Raw genomic sequence first — 26,855 nt, forward strand, 5'->3', positions numbered from 1 at the left:
ACAAAATTCAGCGCAGCTGTTTATGAAAATACTGGCCAATTTACATGAAAAATACTACATAAATTGGGCACCATACTTATTTACAGCCTAGGAATAAACAAAAATGAATGTTGAAAATATATATATGTTTAGTGTGTGACCTCAACTACACAAGGCTTGGATAGATATGCTACTGGAGACGGCCTGTTTACTCAGAATATCTATAAATATTCTTGGTAAGAGTTTTCTTAATCTGCTGGAGGTGCTTTCTGTGAATGTACAAAACTTCATTATATTTTCCCCATTGATAATGTTGGATTGCAAGTGATTGAAACCTCTAAGAAAGTTAATTTTGACTGGAAGTATGAGAAGCGTTTGGAAAACAACTGACGTGTGATTATGTAGGAGTAATGCAGAGTGTTAGGTACAATATGGTTGTGGCTCACTTTTACTAAGAACCTCCGCCCCCACCCCAAAAAAAGTGGTAACGTGCCACCAGTCAAAAATATGTGGCAAAATGCACAATAGTTTGCTGAACTGTGTGTGTGTGTGTGTGTATATACACCAGTTGTCTTCTTACAGGTATATAGATATTTCTGATTGATCTAAATTCTGAGAACACAAAATAAAGCTGTCTGTTTAATATTGGTGATAATTTTGGAATTATCCCATTTTAGAACTAATATTTTTCAGCCACAAATAAATGTAATGAGTACGATGTTCCAAATTTATGCCAAAATACTGTAATAATTTGTGCATTTGTCCATTTTTGCTTTGTTATAATTCAGAAAATAATGTTTTCAGGTGCACATGTTCTGTGTATTTTGCAAACTGATCACAGTTTTAGAAGGGACTTTAATTCTATGTATCTGTTTATTGCAGTGAAAAATTAATACTTTTAACAGTTGTGTGTAGATAATTTGCAGGAAGTTAAATATTTAAGTGTTTTGGTTTTAGAAAGTAGTCTTCATCAAATTCCTAAAGTTATTTAACCCTTAGTAGCATGTTGTATTGGACAATGTTACAAAATATTGGAGAAATTAAATTACTGTTGGAGCCGTACTAGCATTTTAGGTGACTGCCTAACCAAAGAAGGAAGACCAGCTATCAAATCCCTACAACTGCGACTTGTGTGTGCTTATAGATTTCAATGACATTTGCTGTGGCCCAATTTTAATCTGCACCCTGTCACAGCTTACACATTCTGTTAATTTTACATGGTTTCAAATGCTAAGCAATGTCAGGAATTATTTCTAAAATGTTGCTTCATCACTGGATTAATTATTGCATTGCCTTTTTAAGGAACTTTGTTGAGAGTTCCCAACACAACGTTGCTGTCATATAGAACAGTTGTAACCTTGAAACAGATTATCGAATAGGGATTTTTCTTAACCTAGTGGGGAAGTACTAAAGTATTCCCCCTGCCCAATGTAAATATAAGAGCCATTAAACTTCCAGAAGTTTTGGAGGGATTTAAAACAAATGACATGGATGAACAACCTATTGACAATCTAATTTTAAAACATCCCATAAGTATGCAGTCCTACAGACAACTAAAAGTCATAAAATAGTACATTTTGCTTATATTAGAACAACATTTTCATATAACATTTATAATTTTTCATATGTTTTTAGTAATTATATGCATTGTAAAATTGACAAGTGTGCTTAAAAAAAAAAAAAAAAAAATTCCCCCCTAATTTAGCTGCCTCCCCCAACATCTATTTTACTTAATTGGCCTGGAGGACAGGACAGTCCAGTTTATGGATATTTTCATGGATACTAGCAATAACATTCTCCAACTGAACCACCAGGAAGTGACTTTGAAATGTGAGAGAAATGATTTTTCTCTGGCCATTTTTTCATCCATTTCTGAAGTGACATTAAAGTACTCTATCCAGATTCTGTGAAGAAACACTACCTAATATCAGTTCTAAATTTGCCTTTTACTAGTTTGAACCTGTGATCTCTTTTCCCACTCTCTCAATTTAATTTAAAGTAATTTCCTGGATTTACCTTTTCCATATTGTTAACTTGAATACCACTATATACAATCGCCTCTCGGACACCTCCTTCCAAGGATTAAAAAAAACAAAGCTTCTACGATCCTTCCTCCTAACTCAAACTTTTGACACTAGCAGTCAGCCTCGTGGACATGTGTGAGACTAGCAAAAATTCCCTTCTACCATCCCCGGCTGGAAGTTCAGTTGTGAATATTTTTCAAGGGTGAAACTAACACATGTCCTCTGTTTTATTGCGACTCATTGCCACAATCTGAGCTTGGTAATAGGTATGTGAATGACATAAGGAGAGTTGCCCTATTTATGCTTACGGCACATGGCTGTCTGAATTTCATCTTTGTGTGGGCAATTTTTGTGTCCTTTAAATTTAAAACATGACCGGGGCATAGTCTTAATTTTTTTTATTGTATGTAAACTTCTAGTTTACTCTAGGATGCTGCTAAATCTGCACAGGATTGAATCTTACCAGTGTAGCACATACATTTCACTTACTTTTGATTGTCAAATAGAAGTGTGTTTTCAGCCAATTTTGAACCAATACAACCTCTGACCTCCAGCATAAATGAAGCATTGGTTGAGAGTTTACTGCTGTAGATGGGCTACAATGTTTTTGGGATCTCTTTGTTGCAAATAAGTCTTTATAAAATGTAGGAGGATCACATTTTGAGGATTAATTGATTGAGCATCTAGAAGATGAAAATTAAATGTTGAAATAAATCTTTTCAGTGATCACAAAATTGAACTATGTTTTAAATTTCTAAATGATCAATCTATACGCAGCATGTGTTACCCCTAGTAGAGGTGTAATATATATATATATATATAGCGTGAGTGAATAGACTGTAACTAACAAGTGCTGGTTAAATGTGGTAAAACCACAGGTAGTACAGTAGTTGTGTGTCCTCAATTTCATTCATTGCATGAAAAGTATGTAAATGGAATTTTTATTTTTAAAAGCTTTTTTTAAAAAAAAAATGACAATTTATAATAGATTTAAAAATGCAGTATTTAAGAAAAAATCATAAGTCATTTATTGGAGACTTTAATTAATTAGTATGTTTTTAGCAGGGTGCCCGAGATGTGCTGATACAGCTAAGTTACAGGACCATTTTGCCTTGGGCTAAGTACAGAATATGAAACGAGGCGTCACAAAAATCATAAAAGAAAATGATTTTTTTTTCTTATGGCACATTAGGTGCTTTTTAATAAAGATTCTCAGAATATACTTAGTAATCTGCGCAGCACATGTATGGACTCAAATGATGCAGAGTAAGCAAATTTTAGAATCATAGAAATTTCCATACAGAACAGGACTATTTGTGTCGGTGTCAGCGTGAACTCCACATTTGGACTGATCTACTTAAATCTGCCTAATCATTAATATTTGTCCTCTTCAAGTGTTTATCCAATCCAGTTCCCTCTTAAATACAATGATTGACTTGGCTTCAATAGCCACTTCTGGTGGTGTCTATTCTGTATTATAATAACCCTCTATGTAAAAATAATACTATTTATCTCTTTTATGCTATCAATACAAAGTCCTAATTTATGCCTCCTGGTTAATGACAAATGGAAATCATTTTTCACTGTCTTCTCAAACTTAAAAACAACTTTGAGCACTTCTATAGATCCCCTTTTAACCTTTTCTGTTCCAGTAAATACAGTCTTAGCTTTTCAACTCCCTCATATAACTACATCTTCTCATTCTTACCATCATCCTAGCAAGTCTGTGTTCTAAGGAGAGCCAAGGGGAGTCAAGGGTTATGGGGAACAGGCAGAAAAGTGAAGTTGAGGGCAAGATCAGATCAGCCATGATGTTATTGAATGGCGGAGCAGGCTCAAGAGGCCGAATGGCCTACTCCTGCTCCTATTCCTTATGTTCTTAAGTGGGTGAAAACATTATTGAACATTTTATAGCTGTTTTGTATTATTTGTTGCATCAATAGCGCTAGAAAAAAAAAATTATCCCAGGTGGAGAAACAACTGTTTTTAAAATGTTCACATTTTAGGGCAGTGCAGACCTTTTCCCTTAAATTAATTTAGTGAACATCTTATTCGCATGTCAGAAATTTACAAGGAAATGTTAGCGCAACAAAATTATCTACTTTTTGAATTCTTTTTCCTGAAATGAAATGCTCATACTGATACTACTATTTTTCCCTTAAATTAGTACTTTTTTTTCCCCCTCCTTGATTTTGTTGGCTTTTGCTAGGATGCAGTTCCATGGGTATTGCCCCCCATCTGACGCAAGTGACCATTGTTTGTTTCGCCTTCCCTTGTCCAGGAGCACTACTGCCAGTTATAGAGTCGCTACTACTGCCCCAGACAAGGTCTGCTGACTCAGGAATTTGAAATAGGGACATTCAGGTCTGAGTGTGAAAGCAGTCGATTCCTTTATCCATTAGGTTGTTGAGTGGAGGGGGGGAGGTTGGTGGTGATGATGAGGGGCAGTTCTGTCAATTTGAAATTGTTAATCACTGGGCAGGAAGAGGGCGGTAGCACTCCAAAAATTGCAGAGCGAATTTACCACCTGGTCCCGATCCTGATCCACCCGTTGCCAATTCTGACCCGACTCTTTCAGGTTGAAACCTACTTGCAATATGAATATTGGGATCATACCCCGATGCAATTTTCAGGTACTGCCAGGCCGAGTGTGTGCCATACATGCTCCGCCCATGAAAATGTTGCAAAATACCTGTGGCACTTTTCTTTTGTAGGGCTAGAAGAAGCTCCTTTAAGTCTGAACTTCTGGCTTGGCTCCGCAGGGGAGTGGCCAAATTCCCCCCCCCCCCCACCTCACCCCCCCCGCCCCCCCCATCCCGGCATGTTGCTTGCGAGTGCTGGTTCAGCGCTTGCAGATTGCTGATGTTATGCAGATGAGGCACGGCCATCAAAATGTCTTGGGCCTCTGGCCGAGGACATTGGGCAGTCAGTGCAGTCCTGCTGCCCAGCTGATGTCCACCCAATATGAAAATTGGCTCAATTCAGTTGAATAGAGCAAAGAAAATAATTTGTAGAGCATTTTCTGTGGCTGTTTAGCAGGTTACCCTTAATTGCAATATTGGGGAATTGGATCAATCTTATTATTTTAAGGAAAACTTTAATTATTATTTTTGTCACTGCAAAGAAAGTTATAGTTGCTTCAAACTAGGGAGACAAGAACGCAACAAAGCACCACACTTATTGTAGATATCCTTAACAACAATGAATGAGTGTGTGCTGAATCATCCAAGCAAAAAATGGAAAGATTATGTAGTCCAAAGGCATGGAGGGAAGGGTAGATTAAAAATCTGGGGTATTTTGGATAGTCTGATAATGTATGATTTTCCTTGTATTTTGCATCCAAAATATGCTTATTGCACTTTTGTGGTCCATTAATGTATAATTGAATAATAAAATAAATTTACGTTACACAAATACGGATAAATAGGCAACATTTCATGTATGGAAGTGTGGAGTAATAGACTTAAGTTGGAACTGTTCAGTTTCCAAGTCTATTTTTCTCTCTCTTCCAAACTCTTGATCTTCTATCTTCTTTCTTCTATCCTCTCTGGGTTTCATTTCCCTCTTCCTCCACCACCTCCTCCTCTTCCTCCACCTTTTTCCTATTCCTTTCTCCTACTCCTCTCCAAGAACTCTTCGTCCTGACCCTCAGTCCTCTGTCTCTGGTTCCTTTCCTCCTCCACATGTCTACCCCTCCTCCTTCTGCACATGTTCCTCCTTCTCCTCCACACACCTCCCCCGCCTTCTCCTCCACACACCTCCCCCGCCTTCTCCTCCACACACCTCCCCCGCCTTCTCCTCCACACACCTCCCCCGCCTTCTCCTCCACACACCTCCCCCGCCTTCTCCTCCACACACCTCCCCCGCCTTCTCCTCCACACACCTCCCCCGCCTTCTCCTCCACACACCTCCCCCGCCTTCTCCTCCACACACCTCCCCCGCCTTCTCCTCCACACACCTCCCCCGCCTTCTCCTCCACACACCTCCCCCGCCTTCTCCTCCACACACCTCCCCCGCCTTCTCCTCCACACACCTCCCCCGCCTTCTCCTCCTTCACCTTCCTCCATCTCCTCCCATCGCCCTTTCCCCCTTCTTCACCGACTTCTCCGCCATCTCCTCCACTGCCCCTCCCCTTCTCCACATGCTCCCTCCTTTTGAGCTTTGGTGGGGTGGGGGGGGGCGTTGGAGTGGCGGGGGGACAGCTTAAATTTACTTTCCTGGATCAACATTCAACATATATAGTGGATCACCTTGTGTGACATGGGCATTCTTTTCATATTACAGAGTATGCTTTGTGTTGAAGAAAACCACTTCAGGAATGCTTTAAAGGAATGTGATGCATTGGATTAAATCTTTTAAAATTGATAATATGTTAATTGTTACAGCAATTGAAGTAGTTTAATCAAGTGTTCTCTATTTTCTAAGGCTATTAGCAGTTATTTTATAGCTGGTTCTGCATTCATACTACTCAGTTTTATTTTGTTTAATTCCCCATTGCTTGTCAATGGGTGGTGCCAAAAGACCCTGCCTTGTGTAAGCCCAGGTGATCCTTTGAATTTCAGCACCTACACCTTAGCTGAAACTAATCTAAATATGTAATTTCAGTTGATTTTTCTGGGATTTTATACAATAAAATTCTTTAATATAAATTAGTCTTTCCCTTAACACATTCTTCCTGTTGTGTCACATATATTCTATGCAGAGCAGCAATGGAGCTCAGTTTTTGTTATTGTTAAGATCTCTCTCAAAATGTTTTGGTACTCAAATTTTCTGGAGCTATTTCATGCGATCTTAATGAAAATGCCCCAGGCGTTATTTAGAGGATCGATGATAACGGTGATAACTGCTTTCTCCAAGCTGCTGCCCTCCTGTTTAACCAGATTTACAATACAATCTGATATGTAAGGCACAGGTCTATGCTTGGCTTATGCCTTAAATATAGGGGAGCAGGTAATTAAATGTATTATAGTAATATTATAATGTATGTATGTATATACGACTCAGCAGATTTGTAAAATGTAGGCATGCTGTCCTGCTTTTTTACTGTGAAATAGTGTTGAAAAGGAAATGGGTATTGATGAAGAATAATCTTTTTGTATTGTGTGTGAACCCAGGTATTTAATAGTTTCTCACGCTTATTTCTGATAGCAAATATTTTTTTTCTGTGTATTGCAAAGGTAAAAACTCATAGACACGTAGCTCCAGATCATCTCCTTCAGATATGTCAGCGACTTGGACCTCTCCTAGAGAAAGAGACCCCACAGAGTGTCCCAGGAGTGCACTCGTTACTGGGAGCTGGAAGACAGTCTTTGCTTCGAACAAATAAAAGTACGAGCAGCTCAGTGTTGAAACAATATCATCATTTTTCTTCCTCATTTCAAAGCAAACTCATTATGGTGATTCTGGATTTTTTTCCCCAAAAATAACAGGTTGTAAGCACGTGGTATGGAAAGGATCGGCACTTGCAGCATTGCATCGAGGAAGGCCCCCTGAGCCACCAACCAATTATGGCAGCCCACCTAGTATAGGTATGTTTATGTTGGGTTCTGTTTCATTTTGGTAATGGTCAAAATGCAACTTATTTTTTTACCAGTTCAACGTCTTTCACATTTTTTATGCGGCTCAATGTGAGGGATGGCAATACTGGTAACGGCATAGTTTTCCATTTTTTGCATCATCGTGAGGTGCAGAGTAACGTTCCCACTATTTTGCTGCAACAGTGTATCTGTGGAATGATGTACCTGACTGTGGAAGAGCACTACTGTTCTATCAGTGTCAATGTCCCTGTTTACTACACTGCACATCCTTACTACTGAGTGAGGTGCCAGTTTAGTATCATCCCATGCTGAGTTATAAGCAGGTTTGTGCTGTCAACCAGTGCCCAGTAGAAATTGGGTTAAGACTTTCCACATTATATTGTGTACATCAGAACCTTGGAACTACAGCCCTAGAGGCGTCTCTGCACTTTTGATGTAATAAACACTGCATGAGAATGGACAAAGCAATGGGTGATGAGATTTGGAACATCTCGAAATGTAAAGAGTAATAGCATGAAAGCATGCACAAAAGTGGAATATAACACTAACTGATATGTGGTTAATTCCTAGAGACGGTCAAAGAGATTTATATAGTCGTTCTTTGGAATTATGCCAGTTGAATGTTGATTAGTGGAGTAAAGGGAGGAGCAGCCTTTACTGAGTTAACCATGAACAAGTTGAATACTACAGTTGTGTTGAATAAGTTCTGTGGGGGGAAAATAGTGGGAAAATAATTATTGATAACTGTTAATGATCAGTAGAGCTGAGCAACAAATTAACCTAGTCAGGAAGTTGAGGGATCGAGCCCCATTCCATCATGAGCATAATACCTAGGCTGTTTTTTCAATGCAGGAACGAGCACAGCATTGTCAGCGGTGCAGTCCTTCAGGTGAGATGTTAAACTGAGGTCCTGTTTGCCTGTTCCAGCAGTAAATATCCCATGACACTCCATAGAAGAGCAGGTGGTTCCCCAGTGTCCTTGTGAATAGTTTTTGCTCAATCAAAGCCACTAAAAACAGATTAACTGGTTATTTATCTCATTGCTGTTTATAGTATCTTGTGCACATTATGACTGCAGCATTTCCCTACATAAGTCATTGTTCTTCAAAGTAATTCAGTATTTGTGAAGTACTTTTTGGAATGTTTCTGATATGTGATAAGATGTCTTTTTTTCTAGAATCATTTGAGGTTGCTAGAAAGGTACAGTTGTGATCATGGGTAACTTTAATTTTCTACAATTTGGATAAGGTGGGGCAGAAATAAATTTGAGATAGTCCAGGTTTGCTTTGACATTTCTGAAACGATATAGGCCTAGAAATTTGGTAGCATAGCGCCTGTTGTTTGGGTGCTACAGGTGCCGAATTGGGTCCAAAATGGTATCCGAGCAGCGCGTGCACATTTCTGGTGTGGGCTGCGGCGGGCGGTAGGGCAGCCGTTGGAGCGTGCGGTGGAAGGATGGTAAGTCGGCAGATTGTGATGTCAATCAGCGTGCAATGCTGATTTGACACCAGGGCTGCCATTTTTGTTGTCGTCGCTGGAACTAACGCCCTGTATTAACCTCGCACAGCTGAACATGTGTTCAGCAGCAGGAAGGACCCCCCACCAGCGATATTTAAAAGGATCATCAACAACTTTCAGGTAACTTGCTTTTTGATTTCTATTGGCTCTGTGTAAAATTGTGGAAGTGTTTGGTGCTTTCTAGAGTTATTTAAAGTTGGTGATGTGACAGGTGTTGTGTCTGTGTGTTGATAGAGACACTGAAGACAGGAGTTGGTTTCATAGGTGTTTACTAAACAAAGTCTGGAGGGGAACTAACTGATACAACACAATATACAGGCTTATATAGCCCGAGTGGCCATTACCGGCATTGCAGTACACATGGGGCTCTTAAAGGCACATACACTACAATTCCTCCCCTTTTAGCCAACCAGTACATAATATTTTAAGTAATTATTAATTACATGTTACAAGAAAAATAATCTACACATTGCTGCAGTTAATTAATTATAAGTCAGTCTCTCTGGAGGCTTCCTGACTCGGTCCGGATAACGCCTTGGTGGCGTAGTAGTTTCTGGTGGTGTAGTAGGTTCTTTTGGCAAGGCTGATTCGGCTTGAATGCCAGTGTCGGGTTCATCGGGTTCCAGTATCACCGGATCGGAGGTAGATATGGGTATCTCTACTTCATCGTTAGGCGTATAGAGTTGTGGTGTAGGTTGTCCCTTTTCGGATGACGCTATGATTTGGTCAGCATGGCGCCTTATGCTTTCTCCGATGTCCACGGTATACATCAGCGGTCCTAGTCGTGTGCAGATAGTTCCAGGCTGCCATTTCTCGGTACGGTAGTCCCGGGCCAAAACTTGTTGACCTATCTGGAAGGTTCTAGTTGGCCTTTCATTCATGCCTTGAAATTGCCGGTTCTCCACGTCCCTTCTGATGTTGGGCTTGATCAAATCCAGCCGGCATCTTAGGCTTCTATTGAAGAACATCATGGCGGGAGTTTGGTTTGTAACCATATGTGTTGCATTCCTGTGTGCGAACAAGAAGTTATCCACCTTGTGCTGAAGTTTTATGTCTTCATTACCCATGGCCTTTATGGCCTTCTTGAAGGTCTGGACAAACCTTTCAGCCAATCCATTGGTGGCGGGATGGTATGGGGCGGACGTGTAGTGCTTAACCCCATTGTTTTTTAAGAACTTCCTGAATTCTTTGGACACAAATTGCGGTCCATTATCAGAACAGATCGGTTCTGGCAGCCCATTCCTGGCAAATATGGTCCTTAATACTGTGATGGTTTTTTCCGTGGTGGTGGAGGACATCTTTATTACCTCCGGCCACTTGGAGTGTGCATCAACCGCGATTAAGAACATTGAGTCCATAAATGGACCAGCAAAGTCGATGTGTACCCTTTGCCATGGAGATGAGGGCCACTCCCATGGATGTAGAGGGGCTTGGGGTGGGGCGTTTTGGACCTTCTGGCATCTTAGGCAGCTCTTGGTCATTTCTTCGATGTCTCCATCGATACCTGGCCACCATACAAAAGCTCTGGCTAGGTTCTTCATTTTCACTCCACCCAGATGCCCCCTCGTGAAGCTCCTTTAGCACTTTATCCTGGAGTTTGGGTGGAATCACCACTCTGGATCCACACATCAAGGTTCCTCGGCATACTGACAGCTGTTCTCTTCTTTGCGAGAATGCTGGCAACAGTGGTTCGCCATGTGCTGGCCATCCCTTCACCGTTAAGTCGTAGACTCGTGAGAGAGTCGGGTCATTTCTCGTTTCCTTTTCAATGGCAGAATTTGTTACTGGTAGACATTCCACTATGGTTGAGTGGAACATCTCCACTGGGTCTACTGTAGGTGCCTCTTCTTCTACCGTTGGCAACGGTAGGTGCGATAAACCGTCAGCATTCCCATGCTGTTTTGATCCTTTGTATTCTATGTTGTATTGGTGTGCCCCTAGAAAAAGGGACCACCTCTGTAGCCTTTGCGCTGTCATGATGGGAACACCCTTTTTAGGGTTGAATATGGAGATGAGGGGTTGATGGTCAGTCAACAAGGTAAATTTTTGTCCGTGTAGGTAATGGTTGAATTTCTTCACTCCCCATACCAGGCTGAGTGCTTCCCTGTTGATTTGGGCATAGTTACGCTCAGCTGAGTTCAGTGAGCGTGACGCAAAAGCTATCGGCCGTTCCGAGCCATCAGGGAATTTATGCGATAATACTGCTCCTACGCCGTAAGGGGATGCATCGCACGCCAGTCTGATTGGCAGTGATGGGTTGTAATGAGCCAAAACTTCTTTGGACGTGATTAAGTCTTTGCATTTATGGAAGGCACGTTTACAGTCTTCGCTCCATTTCCAAATTACTCCTGTTTGTAGCAGTTCATTAAGAGGGTGTAGAAGAGTTGATAAGTTCGGCAAAAATTTATGATAGTAATTTATTAATCCCAGGAACGACCTTAATTGTGAAACATTTTCAAGTGCTGGGGCTTTTATGACCGCTTCAATTTTTTCAGGTGACTTATGCAACCCTTCCTTATTAATTATGTGGCCACAATATGATATTTGATTTTGGAAAAATTCGCACTTGGGGCGATTTGCTCGTAGGCCCCGTTCTCTCAGCCTAGTGAGCACCTGCTCCATATTGGCAAGGTGCTCGTTGTCATTTTCTCCTGTTACAAGGATGTCGTCTAGGTAGCATTGAGTCCCCGGAATCCCTTGGAGGACTTGCTCCATAGCTCTTTGCCAGATAGCTGGAGCGGATGCTACTCCGAAAACCAGTCGATTGTACTGGTACAGACCTTTGTGTGTATTTATCGTGAGATATTTTTTCGAGGCCTCTTCAACCTCCATCTGTAAATATGCCTGTGCCAAGTCAATTTTGGTGAAACGTTTCCCTCCGGATAGTGAGGCGAAAATATCTTCTATCCTTGGAAGAGGATACTGTACCGTGTGAAGGACCGGGTTTACAGTCACCTTGAAGTCTCCACAGATGCGAATTTTTCTCTGTTCTTCAGATTTATCATTATTCAATGCTTTCTTCATGACTGGAACGATGGGTGTTGCCCACTTGCTCCAATCTATTTTGGATAATACGCCTGCCTTTTCCAAATTCTCCAGCTCTGCCTCGACTGCTGGACGAATTGCGTATGGCACCGGTCTTGCCTTAAAAAACTTGGGAATTGCTGCATCTTCCACTTTTATTGAGGCGGTGACGCCTTTCAAGGTTCCTAGTTTCTCTTGAAACACTTCTTTGGCGTTGGCCAAGATGTCTTTTAATCGTTCAGGTACGACGTCATCATCGTTTTTTTTCTTACTGGTCACTGTCAGTGCGTGAATGGAGTGCCAGTCTAAATGTATTTTCCTGATCCATTCACGTCCCAACAGCGGTGGACCACCATCTTGTAGAATGTATAAATACAACTTTTGTATTTCCTTGCCGTTGTATACAACAGGCACCCTTATTTTTCCTTTGGGGTATACTTTCTGCCCTGTATATGTTTTCAAGATAATGGATGTGTCTTTTTTTTAAAGGTATATGCGGAAATAGCCGCTTGTAATCCCGTCGATTTATGACGGTCAGAGCTGATCCTGTATCTAGCTCCATTTTAACTGGGGACCCTGCTATCGTGAGGGTAACCCAAATGGTCTGGTAATCATCTTTGGCAATTACATTATGTAATTTGAGATGGCTTAGTCTCTTGTTTTCGTAGTCGCTATCGCTCTTCTGGTCTTTGGAGCTACTGTCTGTCATCATTTGTACCTTTCTGTACTTTATTGATTTTTTTTCCCTGTCTGGATTTTTTTTGTCCAGATCGGCATACCCGTGCAATGTGTCCAATCTTTCCGCATTGCCTGCATGCTTTGTCCTTGAACCAGCAGTCCCTCTGGTCATGGGTGGATCTGCAGCAGCGATAACATCTCTCGAAACCCTGTGTCATTCCATGGGTGCCGAAGTCCTGTGTCTTTTGTTGTATCTCTGCAGCTCCTCTTGCGGCTGCTTCGTATGATACAGCCATACTGAAAGCCTTGTCCAGTGTTAAATCTTTTTCAGAAAGCAGCCTTTTCTGTGTTCCTTCACTTAGGAGACTGCAGACGAATTTGTCTCGAAGATAATCTGCTAGTCCTGCCCCGAATTGGCAGTGTTTTGATAGCTTTCTTAATTCGGTGAGGTAATCAGCGTTACTTTCATTCTTGTGTTGATTTCTCTTGAAGAATTTGAATCGTTCCGCTATCAGCAGTGGTGTTGGGTTTAAGTGCTCCTGTAGGGTATCAACAATTTCTTTAAAATTCTTGTCCTTTGGTTTGGCTGGAGTGATTGAATTTCGTAACAGCCCGTATGTCTTTGCGCCCATTAGATTTAGCAGTACTGAAGCTTTTTTTTCATCTTCTATTCCATTTGCGGTGCAATATACCTCCACTCTTTCCACATATGTGGTCCAATCCTCTATCTCGCTATCAAAAGCATCAATATTGCCAGACTTAGGCATCCTAGAAATAAAATGGCGCTTCCCGCGCTTTTCTTTCTTTTCTGCAGAAAAGATATGGCGCTTCCCGTGCTTCCCCGCCGCTACTGCCGATGACAACGCAGTTTCCTGCGGTTTCCGTTCTTTTTATTTATTTATTTACAGTTGGAGACTCGTTCCCGCCGGACTCTCTCTCTAGGTCTGAACGCCGACCTGCTTGCAGCGCCAGCTGTCTCCCGAGTGCTCCCTCCCCGTCTGTTACTGCTTGCCTCCGCTTTCGCTGCTTGGCCTAGCTGTAGAGCCAGCCGCTGGAGCCCCAGCCCGACGCCCAGGAAGGATTATTGCAGTACCTGCCACCAGCTTGGCTAGCTGGTGAAACCACAGCTTTTTCTTTTTCTTGATTTTTCTTCAACTTTGGACGCCAGAGGAATCATAGAAACATAGAAACATAGAGATAGGAACAGGAGTAGGCCATTCGGCCCTTCGAGCCTGCTCCGCCATTCAATGAGATCATGGCTGATCTTCGTCTGAGATCATAGCTGATCTTACCAGTTCAGTACCCCGTCCCCGCCTTTTCTCCGTAACCCTTAATCCCCTTAGCCTTCAGAAATATATCCAATTCTCTCTTGAAAATATTTATTGAATTAGCCTTCACAGCCCTCTGTGGCAGGGAATTCCACAGGCTCACCACTCTTTGAGTGAAGAAATTCTTCCTCATCTCTGTTTTAAATGATTTGCCCGCTATTTTTAGACTGTGGCCCCTGGTTCTGTGCTCCCCGGCCATTGGAAACATTCTCTCTGAATTCAGCCTGTCCAGGCCTGCCATAATTTTATATGTTTCGATGAGATCCCCTCTCAATCTTCTAAACTCCAGTGAGTACAAGCCCAAACTATTTAATCTCTCTTCGTAGGTCATTCCCGCCATTCCAGGTATCAGCCTGGTGAATCGCCGTTGCACTCTTTCCATGGCAAGAACATCCTTCCGCAGATGGGGCGACCAAAACTGTACACAATACTCCAGATGCGGTCTCACCAGCACCTTGTACAGCTGTAGTAAGGTATCCCTATTCCTATACTCGAACCCCCTTGATATGAAGGCCAACATACCATTTGCCTTCTTAATCGCCTGTTGCACCTGCATGCTCTCCTTCAGTGACTGGTGCACAAGAACACCCAGGTCCCTCTGCACTTCCCCATCTTCCAATCTATTGCCATTTAGATAATCTACCCTCCTGTTTTTACCCCCAAAGTGGATAACCTCGCATTTATCCACATTATAGTGCATCTGCCACGTATCCGCCCATTCCCCCAACCTGTCCAAATCGCACTGTAGCCTCCTGACATCCTCATCAGAGCCCACCCCTCCTCCTAGTTTAGTGTCGTCAGCGAATTTGGAAATATTGCATCCAATTCCCTGATCCAGATCATTTATATATATTGTGAACAGCTGGGGTCCCAGGACAGATCCTTGCGGCACCCCGCTGGTCACTGCCTGCCACTCCGAAAACGAGCCGTTTATTCCAACTCTCTGTTTTCTATCCGCCAGCCAGTTCTCTATCCACGTTAATACTTTGCCCCCAATCCCATGAGCCTTAATTTTGCATGATAATCTTTTGTGTGGAACCTTATCGAAGGCTTTCTGGAAGTCAAGGTACACCACATCCACTGGCTCTCCCCCATCTATTTTACCAGTTACTTCCTCAAAAAATTCCAGCAGATTAGTCAAACACGATTTACCCTTTGTAAATCCATGTTGACTCTGTCCGATCCTTTCCCCATTTGTCAAGTGCTCCGCTATTTTATCCTTAATAATGGACTCTAGCATTTTGCCCACAACCGATGTAAGGCTTACTGGTCTATAATTCCCTGCTTTCTCTCTACCCCCCTTTTTAGATATTGGGGTAACATTAGCTACCCTCCAATCCACGGGTACTGTTCCCGAGTCAATGGAGTTCCGGAAGATGATCCTTAGAGCATCTGCTATCTCCAGGGCCACCTCCTTAAGTACCCTAGGATGTAGTTTATCAGGCCCCGGGGATTTGTCGGCCTTCAGTCCCCTCAACTTACCCAACACCATATCCCTAGAGATACTAATTTCTGTCAGCTCCTCCCTCTCATTAGTCCCTATGTTTGCCGATATTCCTGGGAGGTTATTTGTGTCCTCCTTTGTGAATACAGAACCAAAGTATGAGTTTAATTGGTCTGCCATTTCCTTATTCTCCATTATATATTCTCCCGAATCGGACTGCAAGGGACCGACTTGGGATTTTACCAGTCTTTTCCTCCTGATATACCGATAAAAGCTTTTGCAGTCTGTCTTTATGTTTGCTGCAAGTTTACTTTCGTATTCTATTTTCCCCTTCCTGATTAATCCCTTTGTCCTCTTTTGCTGTATCCTGTACTGCCCCCAATCTTCCGGTCTGGTGCTTTTTTTTGCCAGTTGATATGCCCTTTTTTTTGATTTTATGCTGTCCCTAATTTCCCTCGTTATCCACGGTTGAGTCACCTTTTTAGGTTTATTTTTATGCCAAACCGGTATAAACATGTTCTGGAATTCTTCCATTCTATCTTTGAATGCTTGCCATTGTCTATCCACTGTCAATCCCCCCAGAAACACCACCCAATCAATCTTACCCAATTCCTGTCTCATACCCTCGTAATTCCCTTTATTTAAGTTCTGGACCTTAGTCTCTGATTCAATTTCCTCACTCTCCATCTCGACTGAGAGCTCGATCATATTATGATCGCTCTGACCCAAGGGGCCTCGTACAAGAAGATTGCTGATAAGTCCCTTCTCATTGCACAATACCCAGTCTAAAATGGCCTGATCTCGAGTCGGCTCCTCGACATATTGGTCCAGATAACCGTCCCGAAAACATTCCAGGAATTCCTCCTCCTCAGAATTTTTACTAATTGATTGGACTACCCAAATATGTAAATTAAAGTCACCCATGATGACAGCTGTGCTCTTATCGCACGCTTCTCTAATTTCCCTTTTTATGCCTTCCCTCACCTCCATATTACTATTTGGAGGCCTATATATCACACCCACTAACGTTTTCCTCCCCTTGCTATTTCTCATTTCTACCCATACAGATTCCGTTTCATCTGAGTTAATATCCTTCCTTTCCATTGCATTAATCCCCTCCTTTACCAGCAATGCTACCCCACCTCCCCTACCTTTTTGCCGATCCTTCCTAAATATTGTATATCCCTGGATGTTAAGTTCCCAGCCTTGCCCACCCTGCAGCCACGTTTCTGTAATCCCAATCAAATCATACTTGTTTACCTCTATTTCCACAACTAATTCATCCACCTTGTTCCTAATGCTTCTAGCATTAAGATACAAAGCCTTCAGGCTTGCTTTTTTCACACTCTCATTATGAATTAGTTTGGCCCTTTGTGTTTCTCTCCTTTGCTTATTGCTTCTCACCTTTCTACCATCTATTTCTGACTTCATATGACTTCCCTCTTTTCCACTACCTAGGTTCCCATCCCCCTGCCAAATTAGTTTAAATCCTCCCGAACCGCCCTAGAAAATATTACCCCGAGGACATCGGCTCCCTCACAGTTCAGGTGTAGACCGTCCCCTTGGTACAGGTCACTCCTCCCCAAGAACTGGTTCCAATGCCTCAAGAATTTAAATCCCTCTCCCTTGCACCACTGCTCAAGCCACGTATTTAGCTTATCTATCTTACTCTCTCTAAACTTATTAGCTCGTGTCTCTAAACTTATTAATCGATGTCCTTGAGGTGCTGCCGAATTGCAGGTAAGTCCGTTTCCAATTCGTCGCCACTGTTGTGTCTGTGTGTTGATAGAGACACTGAAGACAGGAGTTGGTTTCATAGGTGTTTACTAAACAGAGTCTGGAGGGGAACTAACTGATACAACACAATATACAGGCTTATATAGCCCGAGTGGCCATTACCGGCATTACAGTACACATGGGGCTCTTAAAGGCACATACACTACAACAGGGAGTGGTGCTGGAAGTGGAGAAGGCCTTGCTTCTGAATTCAATGTTTCTGGTCAGATCACTTGCTCCCAGTCATGGGTGCTCTAGTTGTCATTCCCCCCACCCCCCCCGGCACGCAGCATGACAGGGAGATGGAGCAGAGGCAGCAAAGAAGAGGACAAGCTACTCGCAGAGGGAGGAAGGGGGAGGAGAAGGAGAAGGGCTCTCAGCGGGTGGCTTTACCCACCCAGGGTCTTCTGAGAGCAATTCTCTTACCTCAACCTGAGCCAGAAGCACTGAATTTCTTCATGCCAAGGTCTTTCCAGCCTGGAGCAGGTGACATTTGTAGCATCTCCCAATTCGCCACCCACTGCTGCCTAAGAGAGGTGACAGAAGCACTTTATGCCAAGAGAGGGGACTTCATTGTCTTCTCTCTGACCAGAGATGCAGATGAAGCGTGCAGGTGGCTTTGCCAGGATAGGGGACTCCCCCATTGTGCAGGGTGCCAATGACTGCCGCACGTGGCTTTGCGGGCACCATATATAAATGCTGAGTTGTACCGCAACAGCAAAGGTTACCACTTGCTGAAAGTGGAGTTGGTGAGTGACCATGCTCAGCATATCATGATGATGAATCATGGAATGTATGCAAGATAGTTTTCTGGATCAGTATTTTGAGAAACCAACGAGGGAACAGGATATTTTAGATCTAGTATTGTGCAATGAGAATGGGTTAATTAATAACCTTGTAGTAAAGGGGCCTTTAGGGAAGAGTGACCATAATATGATAGAATTTTATATTCAGTTTGAAAGTGATTTAGTTAAGTCTTAAATCTAAACAAAATAAACTACGTAGGTATAAGGGGCGAGTTGGCTAAGGTAGATTGTGAAACTACATTAAAAGGTATGACAGTAGACAAGCAATGGCTAGCATTTAAAGAATTAATACATAATTTACAAGAAATATACATTCCTTTAAGGCACAAACACCCCACAGGAAAAGTGGTCCAACCGTGGCCAACAAGAGAAGTTAAAGATAGTATTAGATTAAAGGAAGAGGCTTATAATGTTGCCAAGAAGAGTAGTAAGCTTGAGGATTGGGAGAATTTTAGAATTCAGCAAAAGAGGACCAAGAAATTGATAAAGAAGGGAAAATAGAATGAGAGTAAACTAGCGAGAGACATAAAAACAGACTTTAAAAGCTTCTATAGGTATGTAAAAAGGAAAAGACTATCGAAAGTAAATGTGGGTCCCTTACAGGCTGAGACAGGAGAAATTATAATGGGGAATAAGGAAATGGCAGAGAAATTAAACAAATACGTGTGTCTGTCTTCACGGAAGAATTCGCAAAATCCTTCCCAGAAAGAGGGTCTAGCGAGAATGAGGAACTGAAAGAAATTAGTATTAGTAAAAAAATAGTACTGGAGAAATTAATGGGACTGAAAGCCGATAAATTCCTTGGACCTGATGGCCTACATCCTAGGGTTTTGAAAGAAGTGGCTATAGAGATAGTGGATGCATTGGTTGCCATCTTCCAAAATTCCATAGATTCTAGAACGGTTCCCGCGGATCGGAAGGTAGCAAATGTAGCCCCACTATTTAAGAAAGGAGGGAGAGAGAAAATAGGGAACTACAGACCAGTTAGCCTGACATCAGTAGTCGGGAAAATGCTAGAATCTATTATCAAGGACATGGTAACAGGGCACTTCAAAAATAATAATAGGATTGGGCAGAGTCAACATGGATTTATGAAAGGAAAATCATGTTTGATGAATCTGTTAGAGTTTTTTGAGGTTGTAACTAGCAGAATAGATAAGGGGGAACCAGTGGATGTGGTATATTTGGATTTTCAGAAGGCATTCGACAAGGTGCCACACAAGAGGTTATTAAACAAAATTGGGGCTCATGGGATTGGGGGTAATATATTAGCATGGATTGAGGATTGGTTAACGGACAGAAAACAGAGATTAGGAATAAACGGGTCATTTTCGGGTTGACCGGCTGTAACTAGTGGGGTACCGCAAGGATCAGTGCTTGGGCCTCAGCTATTCACAATCTATATCAATGATTTGGATGAGGGGACCAAATGTAATATATCCAAGTTTGCTGATGATACAAAGTTAGGTGGGAATGTAAATTGTGAGGAGGATGCAAAGCAGCTTCAAGGGGATATAGACAGGCTAAGTGAGTGGGCAAGAACATGGCAAATGGAATATAATATGGAGAAATGTGAAGTTATCCACTTTGGTAGGAAAAATAGAAAAGCAGAGTATATTTTGAATAGTGAGAGATTGGGAAATATTGGTGTTCAGAGGGACCTGGGTGTCCTTGTACACGAATCACTGAAAGTTAGCATGCAGGTACAGCAAGCAATTAGGAAAGCAAATGGTATGTTGGCCTTTATTACAAGAGGATTTGAGTATAAGAGCAAAGACATCTTACTGCAGTTATATAGGGCCCTGGTGAGACCACACCTGGAGTATTGTGTACAGTTTTGGTCTCCTTACCTAAGGAAGGATATACTTGCCATAGAAAGAGTGCAACGAAGGTTCACCAGACTGATTCCTGGGATGGGGATATTGTCCTATGAGGAGAGATTGAGTAGACTAGGCCTATAGTCTCTAGATTTTAGAAGAATGAGAGATGATCTCATTGAAACATACAACATTCTTACAGGGCTTGACAGGGTAGATGCAGGGAGGATGTTTCCCCTGGCTGGAGAGTCTAGAACCAGTGGTCACAGTCTCAGAATAAGGGGTCGGCCATTTAGGACTAAGATGAGGAGAAATTTCTTCACTTCAGAGGGTGGTGAATCTTTGGAATTCTCTACCACAGAGGGCTGTGGAGGCTCAGTCGTTGAGTATATTCAGAACAGAGATCGATAGATTTTTGGATATTAAAGGAATCAAGGGATATGGGGATAGTGCAGGAAAGTGGAGTTGAGGTAGAATATCAGCCATGATCTTATTGAATGGTGGAGCAGGCTCGATGGGCCGAATGGCCTACTCCTGCTCCTATTTCTTACGTTCTTATGTGAATGCCCAGTTTCCTGGCGGCAGTCATGATGCTTTTATTCTGCGCCAGTCCACTGTTCCCTCAGTCTTTGAGCCACCAAGACAAACCAGAGGGTGGCTACTGGGCGACAAGGGCCTGGCTTAACCACCTGGCCCATGACTCCACTCTGCAACCCAACCACACATGGGCAGCATGCATACAATGAGAGCCATGCTGCTACACGAAACTTCATAGAGCAGACCATTGGCGTCCTTAATGCTTCAGCTGCCTGGAATGCTCTGGAGGATCCCTGCAGTACTCATCGGAGCGTGTGTCCCAATTTGTTGTGGTCTGCTGTTTCCTCCACAACCTGGCCATCATGAGGGCACAGCCCTTGCCACAAGGGATACGGCCAACAGCCCCGGAGGAGGAGACAGAAGAGGAGGCGGAAACGGAAGGAAGGAGGCAACCAAGACAGCCCCTTTCTGGCCGGGATATCTGGGATCGAATTAGCTGTCTGTGGTACGATTGAATGCAACCCCAATTCCAGTCTGAGCCTCCACTGCAGCATTCAGATGTTGGGTGGCTTGTGCTTGTGCCTGTGCTGCAATGGAAGCTGAGACTTAGGTCATTGGACGCAGCATGATGGTTAGGTCCACAAATGCGTTAATGGATCTGCCCAGCCCTGGAAAGGATGGGCTCCAAGCTCTGCCCAAAGCCCTGTGTAAGGCTGGAGCTGGACTCCTCCATACTCCTTGACATTGCATTCAGGCTTTCTCGCAGGCCTGCCAATGCACCAAGCATTTCATTGTGCATAACCATCAGCGTTCTTCAGTTGGCCGCCCCAGCAGCAGAACTCGTGTGTGACCTCTCCCTCTGGAGAGCTGGCACCTGAGCTACCCTTTCTCCCTGCCCTGGCTGCAGGCCATTCAGGCAGAGTGTCTCACCATGTGCAGATCCTGCGTCTAACCTATCCTCTAAAGCATGCGGAGCATCAGTATATGAGCTGGTGGCTGGGAGTATAAAATTGAGTGTGTTTCTTCTTCTCTTCTTCTTGACTCTTCCTCTTGTTGTGCGACCATTGGCTTGGCATGCTAGATTTCTTGGGTGTTTGAAATGAGAAAGGCACAAGGGTAGGGTTGAGGGGAGCGGGGGAAAGCAAGAGGTGCACGCTTGCACCATGTGCAGATTGTAAATCAGAAGAGATTGTGGGATGAGGGGGAAGTGGGATGTGAGAAGGAGGATAATGTATGAGGATACCGGCATCTTGTCCTTCAGCCCCGCCGCTGACCACGGGCTCAGCCATGCCCCTGCCAAGAAGGGCCAGCGCCATCTCCTCCAAGGGGGTGAGGTGATGCAGGCGAGCCAGTACCCTGCCGGTTAAGGTCTGCTGTCCACCTTTTCCTGCAAGAGAAAGGGAAATGTATCAGTGAATGTGGTGTAATGTGTTTGGGTGATGTGGCTGTCATGGTTGAATAGCTGACTGTTCAAAATGTGAGATGTGGGTGTGAGGCTTGCAGCAGTGGTAAGTGTGTGCGGGTGAGGTGAAGCTCTGAGTCGTGTTTGGTTGAGATTGTTGGTAGGTGAGTGATGGGGGGGTGTTGCATTGAGCAGTGCGTGAGGCTAGTGGTGCAGATGGTGGGATATGCCATTTGAAGATGAATTCACTGACCTTGACCACGTGTGTGAGGTAATTAAACTTCTTCCTGCACTGAACCCAGGTCCTCGCGGCTATACTGCTGGCATTCACCACAGCGGCTACCTGCTCCCACTGCAGCTTCCTGGCCCCTGTGGGAAGAGGACCTCTCTCCTGGAGTTGCTGTCCCAGTCCAGTGCCTCAGTGCTGCATTGGAGAATCTTGGAGCCCTTTCTCTAGCCTGTTGTGCCATTATTCAGTCTTCTTTTTCTGACCGTAATATCCACAAGCAGTTCTAGCACCTGTTGCAGGCAGATGGCACATCCGCTTTAAGAGACGCAGACTGCCTTTAAGTTGTGCAGGCTAGCTTTAATTGGAGCTAGCCTCGCATAAACTTGGGCCGCCTGCTGAGCATTCAGCCACTCAGCAGCACGTTCAGCACTCGGTTGTACTCTACAATCATGCAAAGGTAACGTATGTGCTGCCTGCAGTCTATACCAAAATTCTATAGACACTGGAATAGTTCCAATGGATTGGAGGGTAGCTAATGTAACCCCACTACTTAAAAAAGGTGGTAGAGAGAAAACGGGGAATTATAGACCGTTAAGCCTGACATCGGTAGTGGGGAAAATGCTAGAGCCCATTATAAAAGATGTAATAGCAGAGCACTTGGAAAACAGTGACAGGATCGGACAAAGTCAACATGGATTTACAAAAGGTAAATCATGCTTGACTAATCTGGAATTTTTTGAGGATGTAACTGGTAGAATCGATAGGGAGAACCAGTGGATGTGGTGTATTTGGACTTTCAGAAGGCTTTCGATAAGGTCCCGTATAAGAGATTGGCGTGCAAAGTTGAAGCACATGGGATTGGGGGTAAGGTACTGACTTGGATAGAGAACTGGTTGGCAGACAGGAAGCAAAGAGTTGGAATAAATGGGTCTGTTTCCGAGTGGCAGGCAGTGACTAGTGGGGTACCGCAGGGATTGGTGCTAGGACCCCAGCTATTCACAATATATATTAATGATCTAGACGAGGGAACTAGATGTAATACCTCCAAGTTTTCAGATGACACAAAACTGGGTGGGCGTGTGTGTTGTGAGTAGGGTTGCAAAATTCTGGGAATTTTTAAAAGAGGAAACTTTCCATGGGAATTTTCGGGAATTTATGGGAATTTAGAGTTTTTTTGCACACTGATGGTTTTTGTCTCTGACCCTTATATTATCTTTGTCATCAAAATAGACATACTGTTCCATACAAATAAAAACAGGCTTTCAAAACTTTATTTAGGTTATAATTTTGAACTTTATTGAACCCCCACAAAAAAGACCCATCTAAAATAAAATAAAAAGAGCGTCGGCTTATTTAGCCTGTAATTTGTCCTTATTTTGTCCCTTTGAGTCTTCTACTCATGAGTCTTCTGAGTCTTCTACTCATTGCTCCTCCTGATTCTCTGACTCTGGCTCTGACGTGTCCATTTCCTCCTCTGTGTCAGTGTCTAGCTGTGTGGTGGACACTTCTGTATCTGGCTCAATAAGTTGTAGGTTCGCCCGGATAGCCACCAGTTTCTCCACTCTCTTGTTAGTCAGCCTGTTGCGCACCTTTGCATGCGTATTCCCAAAAAGTGACCAGTTTCGTTCAGAGGCCGCTGATGAAGGTGAGATTTGGAGTATCACCGATGCAATAGGTGACAGGGCCTCAGATGCACAAAGTCCCTTCCGCCAGGTATGTGCACTGATATGCTTGCATGATTCCCATATCCCATCCCCATACCAAAGACCTTGCTTGGTAGAGAACTTTGCCAGACTTCCCAGAACTTTGCCCACATCCAGATTGAGATGGGTGTGAGAGGGTAGAAATCACACTAAGCGCTGTTGATTTGTTCTCCAGAAAGTATTGGTCTCCCAACATGCTTTGCGTCCAGCATGTATGCTGCAGCATGAATCGGCTTGACACAAAATTCTTGACGCGTCTGTATGAATTGAACAATTGCCTTCTCCTCTGCTTTGAGCAGCAGGGATGTGGGTAGGGCAATGCTGATTTGTTCTTTGAAATCAGTAAAAAGCCTGAGAACATCTGACAAGACAGCGTCATCTCCTTCAATCTGAGCAATTGCAGATGCTACTGGTGAGAGTAGTTTAAGGCTGCTAACCACTCTCTCCCAAAACACATCATCCAGCAGTGTTTTCTTGATGGTGGTTTCCATATCCCCAGACTGGGATATTGCCATTTCTTGCAGCGACTCCTTACCCTCCAGAAGGCTGTTGTACATTATGACAACACCACCCTGTGGTAAACCACTGCTTGTATTCCACTGTGTACATGCCTGGACATGCCTCGGCTGACTCCTCCCACAAGTCCCAGTATAAAGGTGACCGCTCCCCAGCCCTTTGTATTTCTGGACCGGTCGACCACTCGAGGCAGACCTTCATTCTTTTGTTAATAAAAGCCTTTAGTTACTCTCTTAACTCTCAGTCTTTTATGAGTAATTGATAGCGCATCAATTTTATTAACAAAATTTTTATAATGGAGAAGATCCTCACACCAGCATGCCTGGACTTAGATCATCGGGAGGCGGACTCATCCACCAAGTTTACTCACTGGCTTAAGTGTTTCGAAAAATTCCTGACCGCCTCCGCAGCAATCAAATCGGACGAGGACAAACTGGATGTCCTGACCTCCAAAGTGAACCACCGAGTGTACTCGGTCATCCAAGACGCGACCTCGTACGCGGACGCTATCAAGCTCCTCAAGGACCAGTACACGCGCCCAGTGAACGAAGTGTACGCCAGGCACCTTCTGGGGAGTCGTAAACAACAACCTGGGGAATCGACCGTGGAATACCTTCAGGCACTGTCTGTGCTTGGCCGGGCCTGTGGTTGTAAGGATGTAAAGGCCGCCGTGTACACAGAGGAACTTATCCAGGACGCTTTTGTAGCAGGCCACAGATCCAATTACACCCGACGGCGACTGTTGGAGCAGAGTGACCTCGACCTCAACAAGGCCTCTGAACTCGCACTATCACTGGATGCAGCCTACCGGGGCATGGATGCCTACTCCTCTGCACCGTGGACGCCGCGGGGAATGACAGCCTGGGACACGGTAGGACCGCCTCATAGCGCCGTGCCACCCCAGCCACACCCCAGCAACGGCCCAACTACCGCAGCAGTGTCCCAAGGCCAGACAGCAGTGCCCCAAGGCCAGAAATGCTACTTCTGTGGCCAGGCAAAACACCCCAGAGCGCGCTGCCCGGCGAAAAACGCGATCTGCTCGGGCTGCGGGAAGAAGGGACACTACGCTAGCGTCTGCAGGGCCAAAGCCACCCCGAACCCCAGCAGCGCCGCGTGTGGGCCATGCGGGCCGCCATCTTGGACCTCCCCGGCCATGTGCGAACCACCGATACAGCAGCCATTTTGGATGCCTCCAGCCACATGGGGATCATGGACGCCGCCATCTTGGACGACAGCCGGAACGCAGCAGGCCCCCAACACCGCCTCATCTGATACCCGCAGCGACACACCGACCCCTACGCTGGCATCCGTTACACTGGACCAAGCGAGACCGCACCAGCTGGCCAGTTCCACAATGGACATTAAGGTAAATGGTCACGATACAATCTGCCTTTTTGACTCTGGGAGCACAGAGAGCTTCATCCACCCCGACACGGTGCGGCGTTGCTCTCTCCCAGTCCTGCATGCGCACCAGCGGATTTCTATGGCCTCCGAGTCCCAGTCGGCGGACATCGGCGGCTACTGCGTGATGACACTCGTAGTAGACGGGACTGTGTACGATCATTTTAAACTTCTGGTCCTGCCCGACCTCTGCGCTGCCGTCCTGCTGGGGTTAGATTTTCAGTGCCACCTTAAAAGTGTTACGATGGCGTACGGTGGACCCCTCCCCCCACTCACAGTCCGCAGCCAGCAGCTTCCAAATTGCCCGCCGCGCACCAGGTGCAACCTCTCCACACTCAGAGTCACCCCCCCCCCGCCACTGTTTGCTAACCTCACCCCCGACTGTAAGCCCATCGCCACAAAGAGCAGGCGATACAGTGCCGGGGACAGGGTTTTCATTAAAACCGAAGTGGAGCGGCTCCTGAAGGAAGGGATTATTGAGGGCAGCACCAGCCCCTGGCGAGCCCAGGTTGTGGTCGTTAAGACCGGCGAGAAGCAGCGCCTGGTCATCGACTACAGCCAGACAATAAATCGCTACACCCTGCTGGACGCCTACCCACTCCCCCGCATAGCTGATATGGTCAACCAGATCGCGCAGTACCGCGTCTTCTCGACCATTGACCTGAAATCAGCGTACCACCAGCCCCCTATCCGCCCTGAGGACCGCCAGTATACTGCCTTTGAGGCAAACGGCCGCCTCTATCACTTCCTTAGGGTTCCCTTTGGCGTCACCAACGGGGTCTCCGTCTTCCAAAGGGAGATGGACCGGATGGTAGATCAAAATGCGTTGCAGGCCACTTTCCCATATCTGGACAATGTGACCATCTGCGGCCGTGACTTGCAGGACCATGACGCAAACCTCGAAAAATTCCTCCGCACCGCCCAACTCCTGAACCTGACATATAACAAGGAGAAGTGCATATTCCGCACAAACCGCCTCGCCATCCTTGGCTGTGTTGTGGAACACGGAGTCATCGGCCCCGACCCCGACCGGATGCGTCCCCTTATGGAACTCCCACTGCCCCACTGCCTCAAGGCCCTGAAGAGGTGCCTAGGGTTTTTCTCCTATTACGCCCAGTGGGTCCCCTACTATGCGG

General features: G+C 44.5%; 1 protein-coding gene across 1 annotated transcript in view; it reads left to right on the top strand.

Moving 5' to 3' along the window:
* The window catches only part of phip (PHIP subunit of CUL4-Ring ligase complex), a 291,703-nt gene that overhangs the window by 2,183 nt on the left and 262,665 nt on the right, over positions 1–26,855 (top strand). Inside the window, exons 5-6 of the mRNA XM_085997697.1 lie at positions 7,181–7,331; positions 7,433–7,531. Coding sequence (XP_085853823.1) covers positions 7,181–7,331; positions 7,433–7,531 — 250 coding nt within the window. The remainder of the gene's footprint in view (positions 1–7,180; positions 7,332–7,432; positions 7,532–26,855) is intronic.

This window comes from Somniosus microcephalus, chromosome 9, assembly GCF_052327205.1.
Source record: "Somniosus microcephalus isolate GS21.2 chromosome 9, FLI_Smic_1.0, whole genome shotgun sequence".
Lineage (NCBI taxonomy): Eukaryota > Metazoa > Chordata > Chondrichthyes > Squaliformes > Somniosidae > Somniosus > Somniosus microcephalus.